The sequence below is a fragment of the Diceros bicornis genome, chromosome 4 (assembly GCF_020826845.1).
Source record: "Diceros bicornis minor isolate mBicDic1 chromosome 4, mDicBic1.mat.cur, whole genome shotgun sequence".
Taxonomy (NCBI): Eukaryota; Metazoa; Chordata; class Mammalia; order Perissodactyla; family Rhinocerotidae; genus Diceros; species Diceros bicornis.
In genome coordinates this window covers 81578641-81603999 of record NC_080743.1, presented here as the reverse complement: position 1 = coordinate 81603999, position 25359 = coordinate 81578641, and the positions used below count along the sequence as shown (strand labels likewise).

The 25359-nt window shown below is 38.4% G+C and overlaps 1 protein-coding gene across 6 annotated transcripts in view; it reads left to right on the top strand.

The window, feature by feature from the left end:
* The window catches only part of HMCN1 (hemicentin 1), a 450903-nt gene that overhangs the window by 411306 nt on the left and 14238 nt on the right, over positions 1–25359 (top strand). For 4 of the 6 annotated variants that reach the window (XM_058539864.1, XM_058539862.1, XM_058539867.1 and 1 more), the window contains 14 exons: positions 3118–3288; positions 3447–3617; positions 4253–4423; positions 4594–4764; positions 7616–7765; positions 8072–8209; positions 9558–9679; positions 10598–10835; positions 16408–16470; positions 17764–17883; positions 18755–18889; positions 21518–21631; positions 22146–22271; positions 24208–24336. In XM_058539864.1, the coding sequence (XP_058395847.1) occupies positions 3118–3288; positions 3447–3617; positions 4253–4423; positions 4594–4764; positions 7616–7765; positions 8072–8209; positions 9558–9679; positions 10598–10835; positions 16408–16470; positions 17764–17883; positions 18755–18889; positions 21518–21631; positions 22146–22271; positions 24208–24336 (2019 nt within the window). Of the gene's footprint in view, positions 1–3117; positions 3289–3446; positions 3634–4252; positions 4424–4593; positions 4765–7615; positions 7766–8071; positions 8210–9557; positions 9680–10597; positions 10836–16407; positions 16471–17763; positions 17884–18754; positions 18890–21517; positions 21632–22145; positions 22272–24207; positions 24337–25359 lie in introns of those variants that run through there. The other 2 variants (XM_058539863.1, XM_058539868.1) reach the window with 2 other exon arrangements.

The window sequence follows — 25359 nt, the reverse complement described above, 5'->3', positions numbered from 1 at the left end:
CAGAGGTCCCTTAGACTGTCCTCACTCTTTTTAATTCTTTTCTCTTTTACCTGTTCACCTTGGGTAATTTCTTCTAGTCTTTCGTCCAGCTCACAGATCCATTCTTCTGTATCCTCTACTCTGCTTTTGAGTCCCTCTAGTGAATTTTTCATTTCCAGTATTGTATTCTTCATTTCTGATTGGTTCTTTTTTATATCTTCCATTTCTTTGTTGACATTCTCACTGAGTTCATCTATTCTTCTCCCCAGATCAGTGAGCATCCTTAACACTCTTAGTTTGAACTCTCTGTCGGGTAGGTTGCTCATTTCTGTTTCACTTAGTTCCTTTTCTGGGGTTTTGTCCTGTTCCCTTACTTGGAATGTATTCGTTTGCCCCCTCATTTTGCCTCTTTCCCTGTGCTTGTGTCTATGTATTAGGCAGGTCAACTACGTCTCCTGCTCTTGGATAGGTGACCTTTTGTAAGTGATGCCTTAGGAGGCTTCCAGTGTGCTTCCCTCAGTTCTCAATGTTCCAGGGGTGACCCCTATGTGGGCTACGTGTGTCCTTCTGTTGTGGCCTGTTAGCTCTCCCTGTAGGTGCCCAGGGAGGCTGAGTTATGCTCCTGGCCAGCTGTTGTAATGCTCAGCTGCTTGTAGTTGTTGTGGGCCCTTCAGTCTCTTTATCATGTGTGGGGAGCCCCAGCACAGTTGGCTGTAAGTTCTAATACCACATTTGTGTTGCAGTATTTCTTTTAAGTGAGTAGGGCCCCAGCATGGCAGGTTGTTAGGCTCAGGGCCTTACAATTGCTGTAAGCCTCTAGCCTATTAGGTCTCTTGTCAGCTCTGTGAGGATTGCAGCTGGGTGGGGCTGGCCTCAGGCACAGGAGCACCCAATTGTTTCAGGTTTTGGAAGGTAGGGCAAACCTCCTATGTGGGTCTTTGAGAAGCACAAGTCTTCTGCAGCTGACAAGCCCTGCTGCCCACAGGTCCACACACACAGTCAACACAGTCCTGCCCCATGTGTGCGCCCCGACCTCCCCAAGCGGACCCAGTCTCTCCACGGTGGGAGCCCCACACACTCCGCCACCAGCCCACACTCTCCACCCGCTCCTTGTGCACACCCTGCCCCGCTCAAGTCGGCTCAGTTGCCAGGCTGCAGAGAATCCAGTCACCAATATATGCAGGCCCACAAGTTGCCTGAGGGCTTGTTGTTGGGTGGGGCCAGTCTCTAGGGTGGGCTGCCTGCCCTGGCTGAGCTGGATTAAATCGGTGCTCTAGGGGGTGGAGCATATCCTGGGCTAGCAGGCCTCAGGGAGAACTCCAATGGCGTCTGTGTCAGCACGCTCACACCAGGCCACAACAATGGCCGCCGCCAATGTCCCAGTCCCTGGAGAGGTCTCACCCCTCACCGAGATGCACTCAGGGCCTATTAGGTGAGTCTCTTGTCACCAAAGCACTGTGCACTTTTCTTTCTGGTGATTTTAGGATGCTTTCTGAAACGGGTGAGTTTGCGTGCGGGCCCTTTAAGAGCCAGCTTTAGTTTCTTTGTGAACCGGGTTTTCTGGGGGTGCTCCCCAATGCTTTAGTAGCAGGCAAAGTCAGATATTATGCCACTGGTGTCGATTGTGCTGGGTCCACAAAATGCCCACAGCGGGGGCGCTCCCGGCTCAGGGCCCCGCGCCTCCAGGGAGGCTGCGTACCTGTGGGCGGCTCCCGGCGGCCGTGACGCTGGCGGCTTGTGAAGGCGGCGTTTTTCCTCTTCAGAAGGGAGTCTCTGCCTCTTCCACCTCAGTTAGGATGGTCCGTTGTTGCAGGAGTTCCTCTTATCCAGTTTTCAGTTCTGTCTCAGGGGTAATTTTTCCACGAGTAGTTGTAAATTGGCTGTGTCCACGGGAGGAGGTGAGTTCAGAGTCTGCCTACGCCGCCATCTTGACTCCGCCTCTCTCCTCGCTCATATATTTAAAGGCTTTCTTCTTTCCTTTTAGATTTAATCAAATACTTTTTAGTGCAAATTCTTGTCAGCTACAATAAGTTTGTGTGACTGTGTTTGTCTGTGTCTACAAAGTACAGTGATATGTAGTCAACTCAGTTAGAAAGCAGTTAACTAAAAGAAAATGCAAGATGTGTTTTAGAATATTTTCTAAACAAAGCAGCCAAATGATCATCTCATTACTTGGTTTTCAAGTTATTCTTTTGGTATCCTTTAGGTTGTGTTAAGAGAATATTTAGACACGGACTTTAGGCCCTATTTTTGTTCATACCTTGGTTAAACTGGGTGACCACAAAAACATACTTTATGAGCCTCATTTCTAGAAAGTACCCACAAAATAAAAATATGACCTGATACTGACTTATACGTAATGGAAGACATAATGTTGATTCTCAGCCCATGCACCTGGTAGGAAACATAAGGTTATTCCACTCTTGTAGTTCAGATGGTGTAATATGTTAGTTACTGAAAGGAAAGCCTTAATGTCACTCCTTGGAAACTACTGGTCAACTTTTTCTGTTGTTTAGGAAGCAGGTGAGTGTGTTATTCAGAACTTTTAGCTCATGAACGTTATGTAATGGAGGAAATTTTTCAAAGAGTTATACCTGTGCAGATCATTATGTTGTTGAAAGATCTAAGTACATTTTTAAACATGAAGCTGAATCGGGCTTAAAGATGTGGCCTTGCAATCCGGGCTCCGAGTTATTGTTGTGGAAACATTCATGTTCTCCATAACTGTATCTAGATCTGTTATACAGCCTTGCTTCTAAGCTTCTGGTTCCTTCCACGTTCCCCAGAGCACAGGGCACAGACGCATACTTATCTAGGGTTTAAAAACTCACAATGTGTTTGCATATAATAGTTTGATTAAATTTAATTTTAATAAAATAGCCTCTTTGGATAATTTTAAGCATTTATTTTGGCATTAGGTAGCCATCTGAATTTCCCTATAGACGCTAATTCCCATGAAAATCAAACCAGAAGGAGAAAGGAAGAACATCATTTGTTATGTTTCCTTCGGTTCAATTTCAATTATTTTAGATTCTGGGCTAATTTAACTCATTACTGAATGAGTTTATTTGTATTATTTTGTTTTTTTAACAAACATGGTTCTGTGACCTGAAACTCTGTGTCTTGGGACATTTGTAGTTCATGGAGCATGGAACACTTGGCAGCCTTGGGATGCATGTAGCAAAAGCTGTGGGAAAGGTACCCAGACAAGAACAAGACTGTGTAATAACCCACCACCATCATTTGATGGATCCTACTGTGATGGAGCAGAAACACAGACGCAAGTTTGCAATGAAAGACACTGTCCAGGTAAAAGAAATACAATGTTTATACCCTTAATAAATTAATATCTACCTCTTATCTAGGAATTGTGTCAGTAAGAATCAGTGTCAATAAGAACATCACTCATTTTTGAATAAGATCATTTTTGAGTAGTAACAGAGCACATATGTTTTTCCTTAATCCAGTTGATGGCAAGTGGGCTGCTTGGGCCAGTTGGAGTGCCTGTACTGTGTCCTGTGGAGGAGGTGCAAGACAGAGAACAAGGGCCTGCTCTGATCCTGTTCCCCAGTATGGAGGAAGCAAATGTGAAGGGAGTGATATCCAGAGCGATTTTTGCAATACTGACCCTTGTCCAAGTGAGTGTTGGAAATAGTGAGTCAACGTTATACTTTCTTAAAGTTTCATTATGGCCTTACGTTCTTAAAGTTATAATCTTCTGTTACTTGATTTGTCTACCTTTGCTTTAGGATATCAGAATGTGGTATCGTTGCTGTTGTGTCTATTTAATACCATAGATGTCATTGATTTATATGAACTGGGGCTGTGTCCTTTTCCATTTGCTCTGTAGGCCAAGCTGCAAGGGTGAGGGCACCATTACATGCTGTGCATGATGTTGATACCTTTATGGAGGCAAGCAGGTGGCTCTCTGCCTTAATTCAGTCACCAAGCTAGATTTTTAGACCCTAGGAGCATCTGAATCCAACATATCCTGAATGTTACAGCCTTGACTCATCAAGAGCAGAGACCTTGTCTTGTTCGTATCCTTCAGTTCCTGGAATAGTATAAAACTCAATAAATGTAGGTTAAATAGAACTGCACAATCACTGGAATGTGTGCCTAGTTTCTAGTTAAAACAACAGCTAAAGTATCTGCCTTTGGAAGTTGCCTATTTATAGATTTGTATGTTTCTTTTCAGTTCCTGGGGAGAGTCTTTCCATGCTTTTTGGATGAATGTCATTGTTAGCACTTCTCCAATGGTTCTGTGTTGTAGCTCATGGTAACTGGAGTCCTTGGAGTGGCTGGGGAATATGCAGCCGGACGTGTAATGGAGGGCAGATGCGGCGGTACCGCACGTGTGATAACCCTCAACCCTCCAATGGAGGAAGAGCTTGTGGGGGGCCAGACTCCCAGATGCAGAGATGCAACACAGACATGTGTCCTGGTGAGCTTCCCGACTCCTGGCAGTAGAACAAGTAAAGCATTTCATTTAGTGCTTACCGTAGCAGCCCCATCATTCCAGATCTTAAAATGAAAGTTGTATAGGCAAAGTCGCCCTAAGTGTAGAATTTACAACAGATTTGTTGATGTTGACCATTCCATTCTTGTTCACAGTGGATGGAAGTTGGGGAAATTGGCATAGTTGGAGCCGGTGTTCTACCTCTTGTGGAGGAGGTGAAAAGACTCGAAAACGGCTGTGCAACACTCCAGTGCCATCTAAAAGTGGTCGCCCCTGTCCAGGAGATGCTACCCAGGTATCCAGATGCAACATACAAGCGTGCCCAGGTAAGCAGCTAAGTTAGGCTTTGGCAGGACCACTGCTAGCACATTTACTGCCTTTCTGCAAATTAAAAAAGGGGGTCACTCTGACCCCACAAATTACAAAACAGTGCCAACTCTGGGAGGAAGAATTAGGAAAAATGCACTATTCCCCCCTCGGCGGTGCAGCTGTGCACCAAAGCTCATGCTGGATTTTAGCCTCGGCTTGCCCCCTTCCAGGCTCTCTTGTAAAGGTTTGTAGCCTGCACAGCCATTTGTAGTAGTCCTGGGGTTGAAGGGTAAAAGGGCATGGAAGAATGGGGAAGCCAGGTTGAAACTCCAGGCTGAAAAATGAGAGTGGAGCAGAAACGGAATATCCAGGAGAAATACACAATTGGAGGCTCTTCTTTCGCAGACGGAAATAAGGAGTACATGAGTGGAGAAAGCAGAATAGGAGCCAGTTCAATTCAAGGAAAAAAAGTAGAGGAAGTTGAACTATCATAACCCAAGTCGTGCAGCATGGCTGGATATTATAAGTGATGTAAAAATTCAGAAAGAACAGTCAGAACTTATGGACCTGAGAAAGAGTTTGCAGAAGTCTCAAGAAATGGTGGATAATGCTTTATCTCAGAGTCTCAGAGGACTTGTCTCAGAGGACAGACTTTCTATGGGCTGTAAGGAGACCAAAAAGAAGTTTTGCATTGTTGAAGTGTCGAGATACCATTGGACATTCCAAAGCTTTAAGGTTGCTTTAGAAATAAAGTGTCCCTGGAAATCAGAAGGGACCACTTGGCAGTGAAAGAGAGAAGTTACATGAAAAGATTTATAGGATCTAGACAAGCTAAAAGGGCAAGTGTCTATCAGTCAACTGCTCAACATATCTGCTCAACGTATCAACTGATTACCAAGGATTTTGAGGCTCTGACATGTAGGTATGGTGACAGTTGTAGTTTCAGTGGGGCATTTTGTGGCTCAGCCTCTGGTGGTACCAGGGCCCCAGTAGCAGAAGGAAGGCCAAATAGGCAGACAGTTTGGATTTACAGAGTCTGGCAGTGAGTTTCAAGGATCCCAACTAGGTAACCAGGACCAGAGACATCTGTTGAGCACTGGGATTCAAGTTCCTTTGGAAACTAGAGAACCAAGGTCAAAATGGGAGGCCATGCTCATTAGTGATGACCCAGAGAACCAAGTGAATTAGTGATCCTTCTACCCCTCTCTCTCCCTTCTTAGGACTAAAGATAAGAATCAAAATGGCCTACCAGGTCCTGATTGGCCCTACTATCTACTCTGCATCATCTGCAACATGGTTCCCATCACTCTCTAGGCTCTCTACTCCATCTGGTTTCTCAGATGTGGCAGGCCACTACCTTCTAAAAGGGTGACAAATGTTATTTCCTCTGCCCAGAAAGCCCTTCTCCTGCCTTCCCTGGCTTAGTTAAGACCTAAACTTCCTTCTGATCTTCACTCTATTTTTACTTCCTTTTCAGATTTCCCTAAGTATTAGGTATCTTATACATCAGCACACTTCAATTGTATATTTATTGTGGAATTCTAACTAGCGTCTGTCTTCTCTATTCAGACATAAACTCTATGAAGACAAGCCTCATGTCTTTTATTTTTTCTTTCTTACCATTGTATCCTCAATACTTGATGAACAAATGAATGTATCCAGAACACAAAAGCTGAATCAACATGAAAAAATGTTCTCTCTCACTAATAATCAAAGTCATGCAACTTAAAATGATGAAATACTATACTTTCTGATTTTTCTGAGATTAAATACAATTGGTATTTCTCCCCAGTATATAATACCTAACAAGATCTGAAATGCCTAGTGATTGTTTTAAAATATATTCAATTGAAAGGCATCAAATAATGAATATTTATGAATTTCACTTCAGCTTCTTCCCAATATGTTTCTCTCTCTTGTCAAAGCATGTAATTGATTTAAAAAGTATTCATTAAGCACCTATTCTGTGTTAGTAACTAATAATTTTGTTGAACAATGGAAAGAAGGCATAAAATTACTGTAGAGATACTTTTTACAAAACTTATAGTTGTTTTCAACCTTATTGTCTTGGTATGAATTTTGCAGCACTGTTAAAAGTACAGTATCCTTCTCAAATTTTTCTCAAGTTAAACGTTTTCTGATATATATATATATTAAGAAAAACTTGACAAGTCCTTGATCTGAAACCCAAGACTGAGCAATACTCTTTAGCTACACCACATTTGTATTGACAGTGACGTGTCACAAAGCTTAGGAGCTGTTTTGTTGGTGATCCCTCCTTTCCCTCTATGTTCTCATGAAGGAGGCAATAGATCAGAGAACATGGGTTTTGATGCCAAGCACATCTGTGTTCAGATCCTCATTCTACCGCCTCCTAGCCATGTAAATGATGGGAAAGTCACTTAATTTCTCTGAACTTTGTTTTTTCAGTCTGTGAACTGTGACTATTTAAAACTGCCTTATAGGATTTTTGATAGGATTAAAAGAGTTAAGGCATATTAGGTGCTTACTGTAGTACATGACATGCTCAATAAAGTCTCGTTATTATCATCATTTCATCACCATCAAGAAACACATACTTTATTTTGGCTTTGGGACTGGGCGCTGATTGTATTCTTTGGATTGTGAAATAATGCTATGATGTGCACAGATTGGAAAGATCCTAGATTTATGTGGGATGATGAGTGTTACATGAGAGTAGAATGTCTTGAAATCTTATTTATTTCACTCTTAAACTCATGTGTCATATGATCTTTTAAATGTTTGAGAGAAGATTTGTAGCATCTATGAATACTGGCCTTCTTTTCTCCCACGTAATGTTGATGAAATTGTTTCCTTATCCAGGAATGTTTTTTCTTCCCCCAATAGGTGGGCCCCAGCGAGCCAGAGGAAGTGTTATTGGAAATATTAATGATGTTGAATTTGGAATTTCTTTCCTTAACGCCACAGTAACAGATAGCCCTACCTCTGGTACTAGAATAATACATGCCAAAATTACCAATGTACCTCGCAGTCTTGGTAAGTTTCTTTACTTACAAAAGTTGTTAATAAGCCTCTTTTTAAAAACTTATATATTATTCTTCATCTTACTATTCCTACTTAAAATTTCTAGAGAATGCTACCACTAAATGATTAGTATAATAGTCCTTAGTTCTATCCCAATGGCAAATTCTTAAAGACACATGAGATACTGGTATTTATTTTGTTGTTATTCAAGGTTATTTAGGATTCATCCTTATGAATCCTTATGATTGCTATGAAGACACTAATAACAATGGACTGTAAATATATTGCTTTTCACCTTATTTATTCTTTTTTCTTTAGGTCCAGCAATGAGAAAGATAGTTTCTATTCTAAATCCCATTTATTGGACAACAGCAAAGGAAATAGGAGAAGCAGTCAATGGCTTTACCCTCACCAATGCAGTCTTCAAGAGAGAAACCCAAGTGGAATTTGCAACTGGTTAGTGCCAGCTGAACTTAATATTCCAGTCCTATAAAAAAATACTATTGCCTTAAAAGTTAGTGGTTAAGAAAAATACGTTCTATGTTCCCACTGAGAATAATTTCAGTCTTTGATGCAATCTTATCGTAAATTATAGAAAAGCAATTTCATATTTCCCTGTAAACTTCTACTGACATGGCTCTATAAGAGGCCATATGTTTTCAAACAGTGTAGTGATTTTTATATCCCAAAAGTTTTTTCTCATCTTTTCTGTATCTTTTCTCTTTAAATCCTTAGAGAGGGTTTTAAAAGCCAAAACAGAGCAGGAAAATGAGTCATTGCTATTAATTAAAGACTTTTGTCTGTGAACCTGAGATTCAATTAGGATACCTTATAGGGATTCTTTATCAAGAAGATGGAAATAAAAACAAGCAAATCTAAAGGCTTTTTGCTTTATCCTTAGTCTTAATGAATATGTATTAGCTATTCATGGTCCTTTCCAAGTGTATGTCAGTTTTTATAGACCTCCAGTTCAAGCCTCTTCAAAGGTGGTCAGCCTCAATGGCAGTGATCTTTGAGGAAGGGAGGGCATAGCTTTAATCAGCCTGGAAGACAAGTGAGTCTTTTCATGACCATCCACTTACTAAGACACCCCTTTGCTCCTTCTTGAAGCATCAAGAAAGAACAAAGCCTGTGGCCAGACCTGTGGTTATTGCCAGTCCGCCTGGTGAAGCTGTCTGTCCCTTCTCCCAGGCAATCCTTTTTTTTTTTTTTTTTTGTGAGGAAGATCAGCCCTGAGCTAACATCCATGCTAATCCTCCTCTTTTTGCTGAGGAGGACTGGCTCTGAGGTAACATCTATTGCCAATCTTCCTCCTTTTTTTTTTCCCCCAAAGCCGCAGTAGATAGTTGTATGTCATAGTTGCACATCCTTCTAGTTGCTGTATGTGGGATGCAGCCTGAGCATGGCCGGAGAAGCGGCGCGTCGGTGCGCACCCAGGATCCGAACCCAGGCCGCCAGTAGCCGAGCGCGCGCACCCAACCACTAAGCCACGGGGCCAGCCCCTGAGGCAATCCATTTTTGTAGAACTGCCTTGCTATTGTTTGTGAGTTTGAAGTGTGGAATCCTTCGCATAATCACATGCTACATTTTTGTCACATAAAAAGAGATTTTAGAACAAACTTAATTCAGTAAGCCTAACTTTTTAATTTGAGGACTAAGTGCTAATTTATTTCTGTTATGGTTTATGTTTATTCAAGTTTGAATTAAAATAACATAGCTGAACTGGTATGTAAGGTAAATCTGCTCTGTGCTTACACAAACCGTATATTTTTTGCTGTTAAAATGAATGCTTTGTGATTCCCAGGGGAAATCTTGCGGATGACTCATATTGCCCGGGGCTTGGATTCCGATGGTTCTTTGCTGCTAGACATTGTTGTGAGTGGCTATGTCCTGCAGCTTCAGTCACCTGCGGAAGTTGCTGTAAAGGTAACATGTCAGGATACCTTGCCTTCACTGTTTATTGGATTAATGGTAAGAGTATGAGTCAAAGATACGTAGAAAAAGCACAGAGAACTTGTGTAGTTTCCCTTGTTTGCTTTAGGAAGTAAATGTCTAAACCACTAAGGTTAGAAATAGCTATCTGGTCTTTGTTTAAAAGTCTTCAGAGCCAGCCCTGATGATCTAGTGATTAAGGTTCTGCACTCTCACCACTTCAGTGGCCCGGGTTCGTTTCCCGGTCGCAGAACCACACCACTCATCTGTCAGTTGCTGTGCTGTGGCAGCGGCTCAATAGAAGAACTAGAAGGACTTACAACTAGGATATACAACCATGCACTGGAGCTTTGGGGAGAAGGAAAAAAAGAGAGGAAGATTGGCAACAGATGTTAACTCTGGGTAAATCCTTCCCTGCAAAAAAAAAAAAAAAGAAAAAAAAATATCTTCAGGGAAAAGTCTTCATAAACCCTTAGTGGTTTTATTGCCATGCTTATCAGGACCAAGATCACTGCCATGTTGATTTAAGCCATTTGTTTAATTTCCTACAGACAAAGAGAATAGTAACTCTTGCATAAAAGTTTTTGCATATCATCCATAAAAGTATTTCAGAAATGAAAGAATGATAACAATTACCTTTTCCTATCTTTTCTTTACTCTTGACCTACAACTTGGAGTCCCTGATTAAACTATAATTTATGACAGTAAAATTATGAAACTAATGTAATTACAATGAAAAGGTACAAACTTTGTTATTTCCCGAATACTACTGTATAATTACAATTTTATTTAAAACTATACATTTTTAGCCCCTAAGCCTTTTTTTTTCTCGTTCTGCATCTTATAGCACCCTCAAGGAAAACAAAATAGGATGAGCCATGCTAATCCTCAAATCCATGTTGTCCTCCTTAGGATTACACAGAGGACTACGTTCAAACAGGTCCTGGGCAGCTGTATGCCTACTCAACCCGGCTGTTCACCATTGATGGCATCAGCGTCCCGTACACATGGAACCACACCATTTTCTATGATCAGGCACGGGGAAGAATGCCTTTCTTGGTAGAAACACTTCATGCATCCTCTGTGGAATCTGACTACAACCAGTTAGAAGAGACATTGGGTTTTAAAATCCATGCTTCAATTTCCAAAGGTAATTTGGTTAAAGGAAAGTCCAGATCTTCATGCCAGCCAGTTCTTCTAAAAAAGCAAAAGAATAGCATTGATGCCATTCAAAAATAAGAATATTAAGGCATAGACCGAACACAAGGCTATTGGGTTTTTCATGTGTGTTGCGGTTGGTAAAGCTCTGTGGTAAAGCCAATCCAATTGGAGTTCTAGTCCATTTAGTTTACTAATATGCTTCTTCATATAGCAGAGTGGAGTTTTTATTGTTCTATTCTATATATGCAGAGAGGTTTAAAAATATATACTTTATCAGAACGATTTTTCTTTGGGTAATAAAGTCCATTTATTCTTGTTCTGAATCTTAGATTTGTCAATGAATTGACAAATTCCTGAAATATAATGTAAAGGTGTAGCTTAACCTAAACTAGTAAAAAAAAAAGTTTCCGTATTTTAAAAGCAGCTTTTAAAAATTGCGTGGCAATAATCAGAATTCCAACAGTCATCTCTTGTTCCTGGAAAGTATGATTTTTGAACTGCTTTCCAAGCATAGTTCTACAAACCTTGATCTCAGCAGTCACCCTATGCCGTGTGGTTCTTTGATGTGTCTATACCCTGAGATTTCCTTTTCAGTCATAAGAGGGACCACAACAATTAGTATTCCATATTCAGTGGAGTTTTGTTGCTCGGAGATACTTACATGCAGTTATGTTACAGACGCTAACTGTCTGAATGACTTTAACTTTGAACTTTAGGCTCCCATGAGTACACTTAAAATGATTTATATTGGCCTTGGGAATGTGTGTGTTTTGCTGTGTGCTGGCTTTCCTCAATAGATCCAAGTGGATTTTAAACAGCATCATTTTGTTTTATCATGCTCAGCAGATACCCTCAAAATTCATTTTCACTATTTACTCTTGCTTTCATCAGTTGTGCATATGATCATTTTCTTTTTCAACATCTGTTAGAACTCAACATTTGAGATCATAGTAATCTAGGAGTATGTGTTCACATTTCTTGAGATAATCACAGATTCATGAAGCCTCATAGCCACTGGAGCCCATAACCCCACACCTCCTCCACCACATGTCACTGCCACCGCCTCATTTTACTATTGTCATGCATGTTCAGGTCACTTTGACAGAAGAAAAGAGCCACTGGAATGAAGAGTTATGTTTTCTCTTCCCCAATAATGCATACATTTCAGATGTAGCCTCTGTTTCTACCTTTTGCAAAACTCCATATGGTTAAGAAAGATACCTTGGCACAAGACTTTGATTAAAAATGAATTTATACCATCTGGGACTAGAGGAATTAAAATGATATTTGAAAAGTCATGTACACTTTCTATCCAATCATGTGAATCCTCTAAGCCTGAAACTGCTTGAAGGTCTTTGTGGTATTTGTAAGGGTGTTGTTGTGGGATTTGGATCCCAAAATAAAAGAAAACACACTATGGGACGTTTAAAACCCCTTACTATCCTTAGATACTATGATTCTGTGGATTACATCTGATATATGTGCCCATTTGTTGTTGAGATTGTTCCTGTAAATTGCAAAAACTGTGTACCTGCGATTTCTTTTTGAGTGACCACCAGGGGGCAAGCTTGCATTCTTAGTTGCTCAACCAGCTTGTTCTTTCTCTTCTGTGTTGGGACTAGATTAGAGATATGTTTACAGTGCAATTAGAATCATCTAGAGAACTTGATGAAAGTTCAGATTTCTAGGTACAAAGATTTTGGTTTAGCTAGTCTAAGGTAGGGCCTGGGAGTCTGTATTTTTAACACAGCCCCTAAATGATTCTAATGTATCTGATCTGCACACTGGCATTTGGAAAGTACTAGTCAAGACAACTCACAAATATAAATCAATATAATTAAAAATTTTTTTGGATATTTTTAAAATCAAGTGGATTATTTTTAAAATATAATTATAAAATATACTTATATTTTACAAATTAATCAGAAGAAGATATTAGAAACAATAAAGGAAAAGATAAATAAATTTAACTACAAATAAATTTTTTAAAACTTCTTCATGAGAGAAAACAAAATTGAGAAGGTAAAATATACACCAAGAGAAAATATTTGCATTACGTATTATGCACAACTATGATTAACCTTAATATATAAAGGCTCTTAAAAATCAATAAGAAAAAGACAAACACCCCAAGAGAAAAACACATAAGGGCTATGAGCAGGAAATTCACAAAGGACGAAACAATAATGACAAAATGAATGTGGAAAAGTATTTAACCTCATCAATTAATAAAGAAAGCAATGCAAATTGCAACAATGATGTACCATTCCAATTATCATTGTCAGAGATTAAAAAATATGATAAACACTCAGTATTGGAAGGTATGGGAAAATGAACTCCCTCATACACTGCCAGCAGGGGTTGTAAATTTGTTTAACATTTCTGGACAGCAGTGTGTATCAGTAGCCTTTAAATATTCATGTCTTTTTGGTTATCTCATTCTGGGAGTCTGCCCTAAGAAACTCAGAGAAACGGCCAATAATAAATGTCCTGGAAGTAAGAGGTAAATACGTAAATGATGGCACAGCTGTATGATAAACTCTTAAACGATCATTAAAATAATTTTAAAGGAATATTTAGCTCATTTGTTCATTTAAAAGTATTTATTGAGTGCCTACTGTGTACCAGACACTGTTCTGGGTATTGACAATATGCCTGTAAACAATATTTTGTTTTATAATATTTGTTTATAATATTGTTAAAGAAACAATAACAATAATTGAAAGGCAGTAGACGATATGATCCAAACCTGGGTTGCTCACACCACAATGATTATAAGGAAACCTTTATACTGATTAAAAACACAGATTCTCAGGCTCCATCCCAGTGGCGCAGCAGTTAAGTGCACACGCTCCACTTCAGTGGCCTGGGCTTCACAGGTTCGGATCCCGGGCGCGCAGTGACACACCGCTTGCTTGTTAAGCCATGCTGTGGTGGCGTCCCATATAAAGTAGAGGAAGATGAGCACGGATGTTAACCCAGGGCCAATCTTCCTCAAGAAAAAAGGGGAGGATTGGCATACGATGTTAGCTCAGGGTTAGTCCTCCTCACAAAAAAAAAAAAAAAAAAAAAAGAACACAGATTCTCAGGCTTCTTCTTTGGCTGTTCTGACTGGGTAGGACTGACCAAGGGATCTATATTTTTAATAAGCTCTCCAAGAGCTTTTATGATCGGTAAAGTTTGGCAATTATTAGTCTATAGAGTGAAAGATCCTAACCTAATTTTTTGAGGTGTATATTTATAAAAGTGACTAAAAGGAAAAGCGTCAAAATGTTAGCAGTAGTTTTTTCCAAGTGACAAGGTTTTGGGGAATTTTATACTTTCAAAGTTTCTGCAATTATCATACCTTACTGTAACAAACAAAAAATAAATATTTTGTATTGCCCCCCTACTATGTCAAAATGAAAATCATAACTAATATAATCCAAAATAACATACTTTAACTATAATATAAAGAATAAATAAAAGATAGTTTATAACAAAATATTATGTATTTCAATATGAAAATCTTTAGACATTGCTACACTGGAAGATAAGAAAGAAATATTCATATGGCTGAACCTATATATAGAGCCTTGGTGTGATTTTCTTTAAAACATTGAATAATTCTTGGTAATGTTCTGAATAAAACAATGTACAATTGGCCATCAATTTATATGACAATTGCATTCCTGGAAAATTCATTGTATATTTTCATCACACACAAAAATGTTTCATATGTGGAGGATGGGTTCTAGCCGTAGATAATTACAAACAGCCTTCTCATTTCTGTGAAAATCTTTCAGGGCAAGGGACAAATCTTCATCTTGCATCATTATCCCACACATTGCAGTATTGTAAATCCTGCCCCAGGATCTGCTCCTGTCACTAAATTTTAATAGGCCTCCTTATCATCATGACAACCAACGTGTCTCCCAAAAAACTTCCCAAATGCCACCTAATGGAAGATATCTCCCCCATTTAGAACGCAAAATCTAAAGCTCCTATTAGATAATAACATTATATGACACATTTTTTCACAATTGTATCCCCAACACAGTGCCCTACACAACATACTGATTGGATTAAGGAATGTATGAGTAAGTGGACAAATAAAAATGAAGCATGAATTATAATCACCCCCTGAGTTGTATTCTTGAGTGCAGTAGTTGAAAGTCATACAGGCTTGCATCTAAATCCTTGCTCTGGCTTATATCAGCACTCTGACTTTAGGCAACTAACATAACCTCAGTCTCAAATTCCTCATGTGAACTTGGTTGTGATGGGAGTAGGGGAGTTGGGAGGTTTAAGTGAAATAAAGCCCAATGAAGCTCACAGATGTGTGACACACAGTAACCATTCAGTAATCACTTAGCAATGTGCTGTGGACATTTCTATCCCATCCATCCTATTCCCATTCCCTTGCAGGTGGAGGAAGACTTGGAGGGTCATTTTTCACTCAGGGTAGAAATGGTCATGAGCTTCTGCTTTCTCTTCAAGATTTTAAGCAATTTGGTTGCCTAGACATAGCAAATAGGACCTTAGTTTTCTAGTCAAGGAAGTATTTTCAATGGAGTAGTGTTTTTTACACCCTCCAAATATATAAATATATAAAACAGTTTTGAACAGCTTGGACTCCCTCCATGAAGAGCACCTAAAACAATAATAAAAATAAACAGAGTTCATGCATTTAGAATTGAAAGAAAATCTAAGATAATTTCTGATAGATTGAATATGAACTGAGTGTATGATATGAATTAAATAAAATTTCCCTTAAGAGAATTTATTATATTAACAGTTGTCTTTTATGTTTGTGTGTGTACACACACACACACACACATCAGTAACTTGAAAGATGAATTTCATTTAAGTTTTTGCAGGTTAATAATGTTTGAAAAGTATTTACTGAACTACTAAATTAATCAAGACAAAGTCACTTTCTAAGCAAAGAATTAGTCTAACTAACCTGTTTATTCTGTTAATATGTTTTTCTCTGACATCTAACTTAAGTCTGTTCTATCACAATATGCCTGTTTCCCCTTGCTTCGAGTACGTGGAAAAGGAAAACACTTGGTCACACATAAGGGACTTTGACCCAGATGCTCCACATTGCAAATGGAGGAGATCCACAAAAGGAGAGGGTTTCCTCATTAGAGTTTCTGTTTTTCACTGGCATAAATTATTTTAAGTGGCTTCAAAATAGCGTTCCTACTTCTAGAACAAACAGAGTAAGTAATGGCTGGAAGACCAGGACTTTGCCTGTGGTTATGCCTGGCATACACATTGATCTTAGATCCTTTTTGTTATCACAGGATAATTTTATTTAATTTTCTTTTGATTAATGTAAGCAACTTAGAAAATGTTTCCAATGTCTGCTTGCCAACAATCTCTGGACTATGATTCATCTGGGTCTTGGTTGAGAAACAAGAAAAGTTTTCCATTCCTGCTTGTTTTCACCTATTGCATTTGTTGTGTCGTATGCTCCATCTTTGGCGTATCTTCCCAGGGGAGATCGTCCTAGAAAGAAACAAGGTGCTAACATTCTAACAAGTCAGTTAATTTTGCTTTTCTGTCTGTGGTAGGAGATCGCAGTAATCAGTGCCCCTCCGGGTTTGCCTTAGACTCGGTCGGACCCTTTTGTGCTGGTAAGTACAGGAATAAATAATGCATTTGATTTTTATAAAAATGTTCGTAATGGATACCATTTAATGGCCATCTATTGCCATTTTGTTAGAAATTTAATCATCACAACAGTCCTATAAATGTCTCATTTTATAGGTGAGGAAATTGAGATGTAAAGAGGTTAAGTAGAGTGCCTGAGATCACTCAGCTGTCAAGTGGCCGAGCTAGATTTGAATTTCAGATAGATGCAAAGCTCAGGCTCTTCTCATGTGGCCACAATCAAGTGTGTCAGGAATCGTGATGAAGTACAGAGGTGGAGTGAGCACAGGGACAAAAGACTGGGCTCCATCTGGCCGCTTGATTGCCTGGATATGAAGTAGCAGTAATCCAACTCAGTGTCATCGAAGCCTAGAGTTGCTCAATCATTGGACAGGGCAGGATTGTGGGCTGAGGACTAATGACTAAACTGGCCTTGTCCCATCCAAAGACCAGTACAGGAGAGTCACGGAGAAGTAAACAGCGAAGTAAATAGCTTGGGGAGGTCAAGTTTGCATATACAGTGCCTTTCTTTCACTGGTAGGCAATGTAATGTATTATAGTGGTAAAAAGGTGGTCTTTATGAACTACACTGCCCAGATTCAAATCCCAGCTCTGCCAATAATAATCTGTGTGACCTTGGGCAATTTACTTAACCTCTTTGTTACTCAGTTTTGTTTTGTTTTGCTGAGGAAGATTCGCCCTGAGCTAACATCTGTTGCCAATCTTCCTCTTTTTGCTTGAGGAAGATTCGCTCCGAGCTAACATCGGTGCCAATCCTCCTCTATTTTGTGTGTGGGTTGCCACCACAGCACGGCCGTCAATGAGTAGTGTAGGTCCACGCCTGAGAACCGAACCCGGGCCGCAGAAGTGGAGTGCACCAAACTTAACTACTACGCCATGGGGCCGCCTGGCCCCTGTTCCTCAGTTTTATTACGCAAAATGAAGGTAGTAATAAAAATACGTGTCTCCTAGGAATGTTGTGAGGAATGAGCTAAGGTAGGTAAAAAGCATTTAGATCATAGTAAGTCATCATTATATCTTAGCTATCGTCATGGCTATTTTAGAATTCATCTAAACATCTATTCATTATCAAAGATAGTTTAGGGGCCCCAAATCAATTTTTATTTAGTGTTTCCATTTTGTGGCACTTAGAGCATTTTCCATTACATTTGATTCAATTCATTGGCCTCTATAAGCAACTATTTTTACCAACTTGAGTAACTCCTCGAAAGTAGGGGGTTTACATACTGATTGGGCCTTTTTGTTTCTTCTTTCAGATGAAGATGAATGTGCGGCAGGGAATCCCTGCTCCCATATCTGCCACAATGCCGTGGGAACCTATTACTGCTCCTGCCCCAAAGGCCTCACCATAGCTGCGGATGGAAGAACTTGTCAAGGTATTCACCAAGCTGAATCTACTAGACACGTTTAAGCAATGGTCACAGCAGTCTCTGACTAGGAAAACTGTGATAGACCTATGCCCTTCTTTCCTACTCTTTCTGCCCCCGCGTTGGCAACAGAGATGATTTTCATTGGGTCGAGAAAGTAAGAAAGAAGGAATACTACTCCACACACTGTCTTCATATGGGACACTCTGGGCAGGACTATTACCATACTCATTTTACAATGATAAAACTAAGGAATAAAGAGGTTATAAAGAATTCAGGTAAACTGCACAATCTTGGTAGCACTTTGGGAACATTAAAAAAAACTCACTTTTTTATCAGACTCTAGCTATGTTTCAAAGTTAGAATCGTGTAAGAATCTAGTTTTATAAATTAAAAGTGATGAAAAGAAGAAAGGATTTCTCTCTCTATGGCCAAGGAGGCCCCCTTCTAAATGCAAAAGAGAGAGGGAGCAGAGGTATAGGAGGGAGAGGAATAACTTTTATGGACTGACTACCCAGTAAGGATTGGGCACCTTGTATACATGATTTTCTTTAATTTTCAGAGCAACACTGAGAGATAGATATTATTATCCTCAAATTTTACAGATGATAAAACAGTTCTCAGAAAGGGGAAGTAACTTTTTTAAAGCCACCTAATTTATAAGTGGTCCATTTAATGGATGGGCTGATCTGTGAAGATATCACTATGTTGCTTTGAGCTTGTCTGCTATTTAACCCACCTGAAATGACTCAACCAAAATATTCAGCATTCATGCTCTTGTATATTTATCATTCACTGCCTTTCTTATCCTTACTTCACAGCAGGTTCTCATGTTGGTTTTCTTCAGCTCACCTTAGTTGAGTGACTCACTTTGTTGCAGATATTGATGAGTGTGCTTTGGGGGGACACACCTGCCATGCTGGTCAGGACTGTGACAATACCATTGGATCCTATCGCTGTGTGGTCCGCTGTGGAATTGGCTTTCGAAGAACCTCTGATGGGCTGAGTTGTCACGGTATAAAAATGGAGGCCCTTGTTTTATCTTCATTATACTAAGAACTAAGATCTCCTGTCTGTTGAATCCTTTAAAGTAAACTTTGTTTTATAGATTGAGCTTCTTGGTAAGATCTCTAGATATAATATTCCATGGCTATTTTAAATATTTGTAGCACAGTGGTTTTGAATAATAACATTTGCTTGTTATATTTGAGAGAGGAAATTATATAGCACAATCTAATAGAATCTGTTTCATAAAACTCCATTGCATAAGAATACCGGAATATTTATTGCAGGACTTTTTAAAATAGACTTTATTTTTTAAAGCAGTGTTAGGTTCACAGCAAAAGTGAGTAGAAGGGCCGGCCCTGTAGCTTAGCGGTTAAGTGTGGCGCTCTGCTACTGGCGGCCGGGGTTCGGATCCCGGACACACACCGACGCACCGCTTCTCCGGCCGTGCTGAGGCCGCATCCCACATGCAGCAACTAGAAGGATGTGCGACTAGGACATACGACTAGGACATACAACTATCTACTGGGGCTTTGGGGAAAAAAAAAAAAACTGAATAGAAGGTAAAGAAATTTCCCATACACTCCCTGCCCCACCTCTTGAATAGCCTCCCCTACTATCAACCTGCACCAGAGTGGTACATTTTTCACCAGGGATGAACCTACACTGACACGTCATTATCACCCAAAGTCCATAGTTTACATTAGGATTTACTCTTGGTGTTGTACATTCTATGGGTTTTGACAAATGAATAATTACATGTATCCTCCATTATAGTATCATACAGAATAGTTTCCCTTGCCGTAAAAATCTTCTGTGTTCTATCTGTTCATCCCTTTCTCCTCCCAATCTCTGAAAATCACTGATCTTTTTATTGTCTCCATAGTTTTATCTTTTCCAAAATGTCATATAGTTGGAATCATACAGAATGTAGCCTTTTCAGATTGGCTTCTTTCACTTAGTAATACGCTTTTAGGTTTCCTCTATGTCTTTTCATGGGTTGATAGCTCATTCCTTTTTAGTGCTGAATGATATTGCATTGTGTGAATGTACCACAGTTTATTTATCCATTCACCTACTGAAGAATGTTTTAGTGCTTCCAAGTTTTAACAATTATGAATAAAGCCGCTATCAAGATTTTTCATAGAGGCAGAAACAGTGGATACAAAACTGAATGCTCATTAATAGTAGAAAAAATGAATGAATTATGGTACATCCACACCATGAACCATTGTGTGGTCATTATAAAGAGTGGAATGGAGCTCAACTGTTTGGCTTAGAGGAATTTCCATGAGGTGTCGAGTCAGAACACCAAGATGTAGGAAAGTATATGTAACTTGTGTAGAAAAGATTATGTGACTGTAAAACAAATAATAAGCAGAGAAAAATGAAATGGATTTGTATGTTTAGGTAGAGACATACATATGTTTACCTAGAAGAGGTATGTTATTATCTTTACTAGACTGTTAATGTGTTGGCTTTGGTGGGCAAGGAGGGTGAAAAGGGATAAGGGAGGGCAAGCAAAAGAGGAAGAAGAAAAAACTACGCTAAGAAAGTCTTTTTAAAGTATATGATCACATTTGTGCATTTATATTAACATGTGCAGATTTTGAAAGATTAAGTTAAAAGGTCTCAAATAGAAAACAAAATACAAAATAAGACATTGGCAGTCTCGAGTTTGAAAATGTAAGGTGAGGACATGAAGAGCCTAAATATGGTGATTGTTCTTTTGAAGGGTTTAGTATAGAACAATAGAGAAGTGGCAGGAGCTTGAGATGAGTGTAGACCTGAGAGAGGGATTTTGTTCTGATAGGAGAGATTTGATTGTATCTGTAGGGTTATGGGAAAGATGACAGTAAGGAAGAAGGACTTTAAAAATACACAAGAGGAGGGAATGATCAATGGACCACAATCCTCATCTTGGTGAGGAAGGAGGAGATGGGCTACAGAGCTCAAAAGCTCAAAGAGAAGGACTTGCCTTAAATAGGAGAAGAGGTCTCTCTTCCTCTGGGACTGGAAGGAAAGAGAGAGAAGGAACAAAAAACAGGCAAGTGCACACGAGTTTGGATAGTTCATGCCTGTATATTTTTTTACACTGTGACCCAGATGGTATTTGGGAGGATTAATTTGGCAATGACTACAGATGAGGATAGATGCTCAAGTTGCTGTAATCAATCAGTCACAAGGTGATAAAGACGTGCATCAGGCTAATAGCAGCAAAAATAAGGAAGAAAAGTCAATTGCAAAAGATATTGCAGAAGACCTTACCTTTTTTTTTTTTTTTTTTTCCCCTTACCCCAGTATTCCAGTCTGTCAGCAACATTCCAGGGCTGAAACTGCCTAGAAACAGGAGTGGGAACCATATGGTAAACTAGTTAAAGCTGAGGAGTGTTGCATCGACATAGTTCTGAGTCACTAGCTAATGTCTACGTTTGAGGAGTGTTGAAGAGAGATCCCTCTCCAGCAGTTAATTCTATCAATTATCTAGCAGATCATATGAGAGCAATTGTATTGTATTAGTTTTAGGGACGATCTTAAACACGATAATGATCAAAGATCATTAAAATGTTAAACATTTGGGATAAATTAACCCAAGTTTCCTAACAGCATACAATGAAAGTTTTGTTTTATTTAACAGATATTAATGAATGTCAAGAATCCAACCCCTGTCACCACCGCTGTTTCAATGCCATAGGAAGTTTTCACTGTGGATGTGAACCTGGGTACCAGCTCAAAGGCAGAAAATGCATAGGTAAGAAAGAAAGTTTAAATTCAAAGCAGTGACATCTTTGTAACTTCTTAATGGTGTCTGATCTAATCATATCCTGTGTCCTGGGCTGGAATCAAATAGGGATGTAATCCAGGCAAAAACAGAATGGAAGCAAATACTATACTTTTAGGTTTCATTTTCTACTTACGTAACCACTTTTTTAACATTTCCCCTATTATATTTACCAAATTTTTTCACAAAAGCATAATATATAAACTTATATATAATATATATATAATTTTTAATTATTCTAGGAGGAAGAAGTGGTTGGTATGGCTGTCAGCTCTGTGAAGTAATATTTTATTTTTATCATTCTGTTGTAAAATAAAGTATGTTACAGACTTGGATGGGTTTAAACACTTTAACCTTACTCAATGATTATATAATCAACATCTATATTAGTTTATAATATCTTTAAAATCCAAAGGTATAATTTCTATGGAAAAATGGAATAAATCATTTTCTCAATCTGCAATACCTTTGTTCTTTTATCAAGATGTGAACGAGTGTAGACAGAATGTATGCAGACCAGATCAGCACTGCAAGAACACCCGTGGTGGCTACAAGTGCATTGATCTTTGTCCAAACGGAATGACCAAGGCAGAAAACAGAACCTGCATTGGTGAGTGTCTGACTCTTTTGATAACTGAGATCCGTTTACCATCAACAAGCCAAATAAGGCATCCATTTTTAAAATTAATACTTAGAATACATTTAATCTAACAAGGAAGTTTTTCTTTTTCCATAGGTTTTTTACTCCCAACTTCTAGTATGGTTGAGCTCTGGGGTTCTAGAGTCGGCTATACCAGGAAGTGGAAGCTCACCATGGAGACCTATGACCATTTGAGCTCCCATCAATTATATATTTGGTTTACATAGTTTAATATCCACATAAATTAATATTGTCTCACATTATTTCTAATATGAAATTGAGCATATATGTTTAGAATATCATGGGGGTGAGAAAAAATTATGTTTGTAGAGATTTATTAAAAGTTCAAAATATAATTATTTTTGAATGAGATATTCTTTAAATGTCAAATCAATGACTAGACAATATAGTAAATTATATTTCTCCATAAGTTTATTCTTTGTGTGCCTATTCTGTACCAGTCTGCCGTAGTTAGCACAACTAGGAGTTGCAGGATTTATAAAAATGAAGCAGATACCATTTCTGCTCTCATGTACTTACAATCTACTGGGATAGATTGGCCAACTCCACTCCTCTCACCAAAAGAAAAAAAAAACAAACTATAATACAAGACAGAATGAAACACCATAAAAGAGGTACAGATAAAATTGAAAATACTCGAAAGAGTGATCACATCTAATAGGAGTGACGATCAGAAGTGTCATGAAAGTGATCACATTTAAATATGGCCTTGAATGGAATGTTAATAGGTGGAGGTTGAAAAAGGTAAGAAAGAAAGAAGTCCTGTAGGAGAGAAAAGAGCTAGACTTAGAGATAGTGTTAAAATTCATCATTCCTTCTTGACGGCTATCTGATTTTGAACAAGTCTAAAGATGAGGCAGAAATTTGAGTTTAAGTTTCTAATTTTAAAAATACACTTTTTAAAATTTTCATCCTGAAATATTTATTAATAAAGTTACAATATCTTTGGATTTGTTTCAAAATAATATTATAAGAGTGGAGGGAGAAGGAATATTGACCACTTACTTGTTGATACTTATTGAGGTACATGGGGATTTAGTACACTTAAAAAAAAATATTTAGGGGATTGGAATATCATATTTCAAAGACTCTTTTCAGCAATATGTATATAGGTAAATATTTTTCTTAACTCCTAAGAACAGTAGCCAAGTCAGAGCATCATATGCAGTTATGTGCAACTGTCAATATTTTTAAGAATGTTGACTCTGTAATTATGTATAAGATTAATTAGAAATGAGACGAGCTAAAAGATCAGAAGACTGTTTAAGAAGCAAAAGTATAGCCAAGTGGAAATGGAAAGTGGGGATAGATGGGTTTGATTGAAGGAAGTAGAATTACCTGATCTTGGAAACTAAAGGGATAAGATAAAGATAACTCTGATGTTTGCAGGCTGGTTGTCTGGGGAAAAAAGACTGCTGTTATCATAAATAAAGGAGTAATGATAAGACACTGGGGACATGTTGAGTTTGAAGTACTGTGCTGGTAAAACATGGAGATAGAGATGCCCAGCTGGCAGCTAGAAATGTGGGAGAGTAGATAAGAAGCAAGGTAGTACTACTGCTCTAAATCTACATAGACAGGCTTACTAGAGTCACTAGTGTAAATAAGATGGCCAAGGGAGGAGGGACTATAGAGAAGTGGGGGAAAAAACAAAAAAAGCTGAGAATAAAACTCTTTCTGTAGTAGGGAGCAAGAGGAGGAAAAGGAGCCAGTTAATAATTGGCAGAGCTGGGACTTGAACCCAGGTTTTCTGATTCCAGGTCTCAACCACATGGTGAGAAATGCAACCTTTGGCAATTTTTTAAAGAATGTTCACTTCAAATATAATGACTTTAGGTTTTGAAAGAGGAAATGTTATTACTTTTTATTGCCTCCATGTCTGTAGATATTGATGAATGTAAAGATGGGACCCATCAGTGCAGATATAATCAGATATGTGAGAATACAAGAGGCAGCTATCGTTGTGTATGTCCAAGAGGTTACCGGTCTCAAGGAGTTGGAAGACCGTGTTTGGGTAAGTTAAAGGAACTCTTATTGAGTAATAGAGCTACTAATATAGTTACCTAGCCTTACCAATGTGATTAGGACCACTCTCTATCCTCAAATGCTTTCTTGCTACAATTAGAAGATTTGTACATTGGTTTAAGTAATTCATAACATAATTTGAATTACTTCTTAGAGACTTCATATGGAATTCACTTTACACTGACATTTCAAGTGACAATAATAACCACTTATGGAGTGCTTACTATACACATATCAAAGTGAGGTTCTGATGTAATTGCCATGACAACTTAATTATGAAGATTATCTCATTGATTATCCCTCTATGCACATGACATAAATGTTTGCATATATACATTTTATTTGAATATGAAGTATACTCATGTGTAATATGAAAGGTTAGGTATGAGGGATTAAAATGTGAACACAAAATTTAAGTGAATTGATAATTATTAACTTTATCTACCATATGTTTCCTGCTTACTATGTGCCACTCCCTCTGCTAAGAATCTCATTTAATTTTCCCAATTGCCTATTTGTTTCCATCTTACTTATAATTGAATATAAAGTAAGGAAGGTAACAGACAATAGCAAATATCTGTAAGAAGGTAACCATATGCTTTTTAGAGAATTAATGTGTTTATAATCAAGAAACTGATCTATCAAATTATACTCCTCAGAATATTTAAGTGCAGCAAGAAAATTGTGTGGGCTTCTAAATACTGGCTTCTGTTTTACATGCTATGCTTTTAAGAGGCAAATTGGCAAATTGCGTGCTATACTTTTAAGAGGCAAATTGGTTGCCTTGGTTGTCTACTTAACAATTATTTATAGCCAGTTTTCCCATAAAGACTCAGTTCTGTCTTTATGCAGTCCCTAGCACAGTAGGGTATTTGCACATGGCAAATGTTTAAAGTAATACCATTACTAGATTCTTTTAAAATAAATACTTTTTAATAGCAGAAATACCTATCATTTTAGTCTTCTATTTAGATATTGTAATTTCTATATAATTTAACATCTTGATCAGTCA